This window comes from Callospermophilus lateralis, chromosome 2, assembly GCF_048772815.1.
Source record: "Callospermophilus lateralis isolate mCalLat2 chromosome 2, mCalLat2.hap1, whole genome shotgun sequence".
NCBI lineage: Eukaryota > Metazoa > Chordata > Mammalia > Rodentia > Sciuridae > Callospermophilus > Callospermophilus lateralis.
Window position 1 is genome coordinate 195,196,665 of NC_135306.1, and position 2,480 is coordinate 195,199,144.

A 2,480-nucleotide genomic window follows, 5' to 3' on the forward strand; every position below is an offset into this window, starting at 1 on the left:
AAAACATTTATTTATATCAAAAAAAAAATAAAAATAAAAATAAAAAATAAAAAAGAGAATGTGTCTCAGTGGTTAAGCAACACAGGCTTCCATTCCTGGTTAAAAAACAAAACAAAACAAAAAAACCACCTAAATTGTCATAAGTATATATATCAGCTTCATGGTGTGACTTTTAGAAATTAGTCTGATGCTCTTTAATTGTACTTGCAGATTTCTCTCATCAGTTTTACTTTAACCATTTCAGAGAAATCATGAAAAACCAAAGCTTCATAACTGAATTTGTCTTCCTGGGGCTTTCACAGAATCCTACTGTTCAGAAAATAGTCTTTGTTGTGTTTTTGTTGGTCTACATTGCAACTATTGGGGGCAACATGCTGATTGTAGTGACCATCCTCTGTAGCCCTGCACTGCTGGGCTCCCCCATGTACTTCTTCTTGACATTCCTGTCCTTCCTGGATGCCTGCTTCTCCTCTGTCATCACACCAAAAATGATTGCAGACTCCCTGTACAAGAGGAAAACCATCTCCTACACAGGATGCATGATTCAACTTTTTGCTGAACACTTATTTGCTGGGGCAGAGATGATTATCCTCACAGTCATGGCCTATGACCGCTATGTGGCCATTTGCAAGCCCTTGCACTACTCTGCCATCATGAACTGGAGGCTCTGTGGCATTCTGGTGGGGGTGTCCTGGACAGGGGGCTTCTTGCATGCCATCATACAGATTCTCTTTACTTTCCAGCTGCCCTTCTGTGGACCTAATGTCATTGATCATTTCTTATGTGACCTGTACCCATTACTGAAGCTGGCCTGCACTGACACTCATGTCCAAGGCCTTCTGGTGATCGCCAACAGTGGGTTAATCTGCATCATCAACTTCTCCTTATTGCTTGTCTCTTATGGTGTCATCCTGTTCTCCCTGAAAACGTACAGTGCTGAAGGGCGTAGGAAAGCTCTGTCCACCTGTGGATCTCACATTACTGTTGTGGTTTTGTTATTTGTCCCATGCATATTTATATATGCAAGACCTCCTTCTGCCTTCTCTTTTGACAAAGAAGTGGAAATATTTTACACCATTCTGACTCCCTTACTCAATCCTTTGGTGTATACATTGAGGAACAAAGAAGTAAAAACAGCCATGAGGAAATTGTGGAATAGACTGTTGGTGATTTTGCAGAAGAAATGGTGTATTGTAGTATAAAAAAAAATATAATGCAGAGTGTAAAAAACTTAGTACTTATTTAGACAAGCACTTTGTCTGGCATGTGCCTCATATGGAAAGAGATTACAATAAATTCTGAGGAGAAATTACACTATGTGGAGCAGTGAAAACTTATACTTTAATTCAAGATCACACTTTGACTTGGAGTTGCCTCTCAATATTCTCATACATAAATTAAAAACAGTTCAATTTTATGCTTTCTTACATTTATTAAAATTGGAAGGGAATCAGCATATAACAATGATTTTCATTCATATTACACATTAGAAAACAAAACTTTGTGGGAAAAAAATATTTGAAATTAGGAATTTCAAGTGAAAAGAATGTTCTCTCTGACGCAGAAATCCTGGATGATTGGAAAATGGGGCTTTGTGTGGCATGTAGGGTGGTGTTTTAGAGAGTTATTTCATGAAATTTGAAACCTCAGGTTCTCATCCTGGATCTCTGCCCCTACAAAATTCTATGACCCAGTTTAGTCTGAGCTGTGGAGAGCAGTTATAATATATTATAAAATATTTTAAATAAAAGATGTTGAAGCAAAAATCGAAGAATATTATACTTAAAAGTTATATATTAAATTCTACACACATGCATGCATGCAAACCCATTTCAATAGTGGAAGGCATTAGTGAATAATTTATTTTCCTGGTGCAATCTGGGAAGATTTCTGAGGACATAGTGTTTAAACTGGTGCTATGTCCACAGTAGAAATGGACATTGTCGTGGGGGGAGGATGGCAGAGGCAAGGTTGATGGTGAATTATGGAGTGATCAGGGACTGTATTCAGGAGGGACAGCAGTTGTTAGACTGTAAAGTCCATGAGCTTAAGCCCTAGGAGGACAACTGAAAAGGCAGATGGCAGTACAGGCACTTTGAAAGTCATGGTGGGCATCTCAAGCTGAGAACTGCAACAACTATTTTATTATTTTTATTCATCATTTTTAACTGCCCACGTTTACTTTTCAAGCGATAGAAAGGAAGTAAAAAGATAGGAGTGATTGGAAAAAGTGAGAATTGGTAATACATGAATTTTCTCCTTCTTCAAAGAAAAAACATAATCATCTCAATAAAAGCCTGTGAGGATCTTCTTAAAGGATTTTAGGACTGACCATTATCATAACCATCATTATGATATCTCAGCATGAATATTTGGTCAGTGTGTTCCAATGATTTTCACAATGAAAACCAAGGTTATCTCACTCAAAGTGAGAGAGATTTTGTTTGCCATTAACTGTATGCAACATTTAATATAGAATT

General features: G+C 37.4%; 1 protein-coding gene across 1 annotated transcript; it reads left to right on the top strand.

The window, feature by feature from the left end:
• The first annotated feature begins 251 nt into the window (after positions 1-251).
• Positions 252-1,699, top strand: LOC143390441 (olfactory receptor 4C15-like). Its single transcript, XM_076842826.2, has 2 exons — positions 252-1,150; positions 1,651-1,699. The coding sequence occupies exons 1-2, from the start codon at positions 252-254 to the stop codon at positions 1,697-1,699; spliced, it is 948 nt and encodes a 315-aa protein (XP_076698941.2).
• The last annotated feature ends 781 nt before the right edge of the window (positions 1,700-2,480 follow it).

Coding starts and splice junctions, on each gene's coding strand:
- LOC143390441 (XM_076842826.2), top strand. CDS start 252: ATGAAAAACCAAAGCTTCATAACTGAATTTGTCTTCCTGGGGCTTTCA. Junction 1,151..1,650: donor AAAACAGCCATGAGGAAATT/GTGGAATAGACT, acceptor TTGAAACCTCAG/GTTCTCATCCTGGATCTCTG.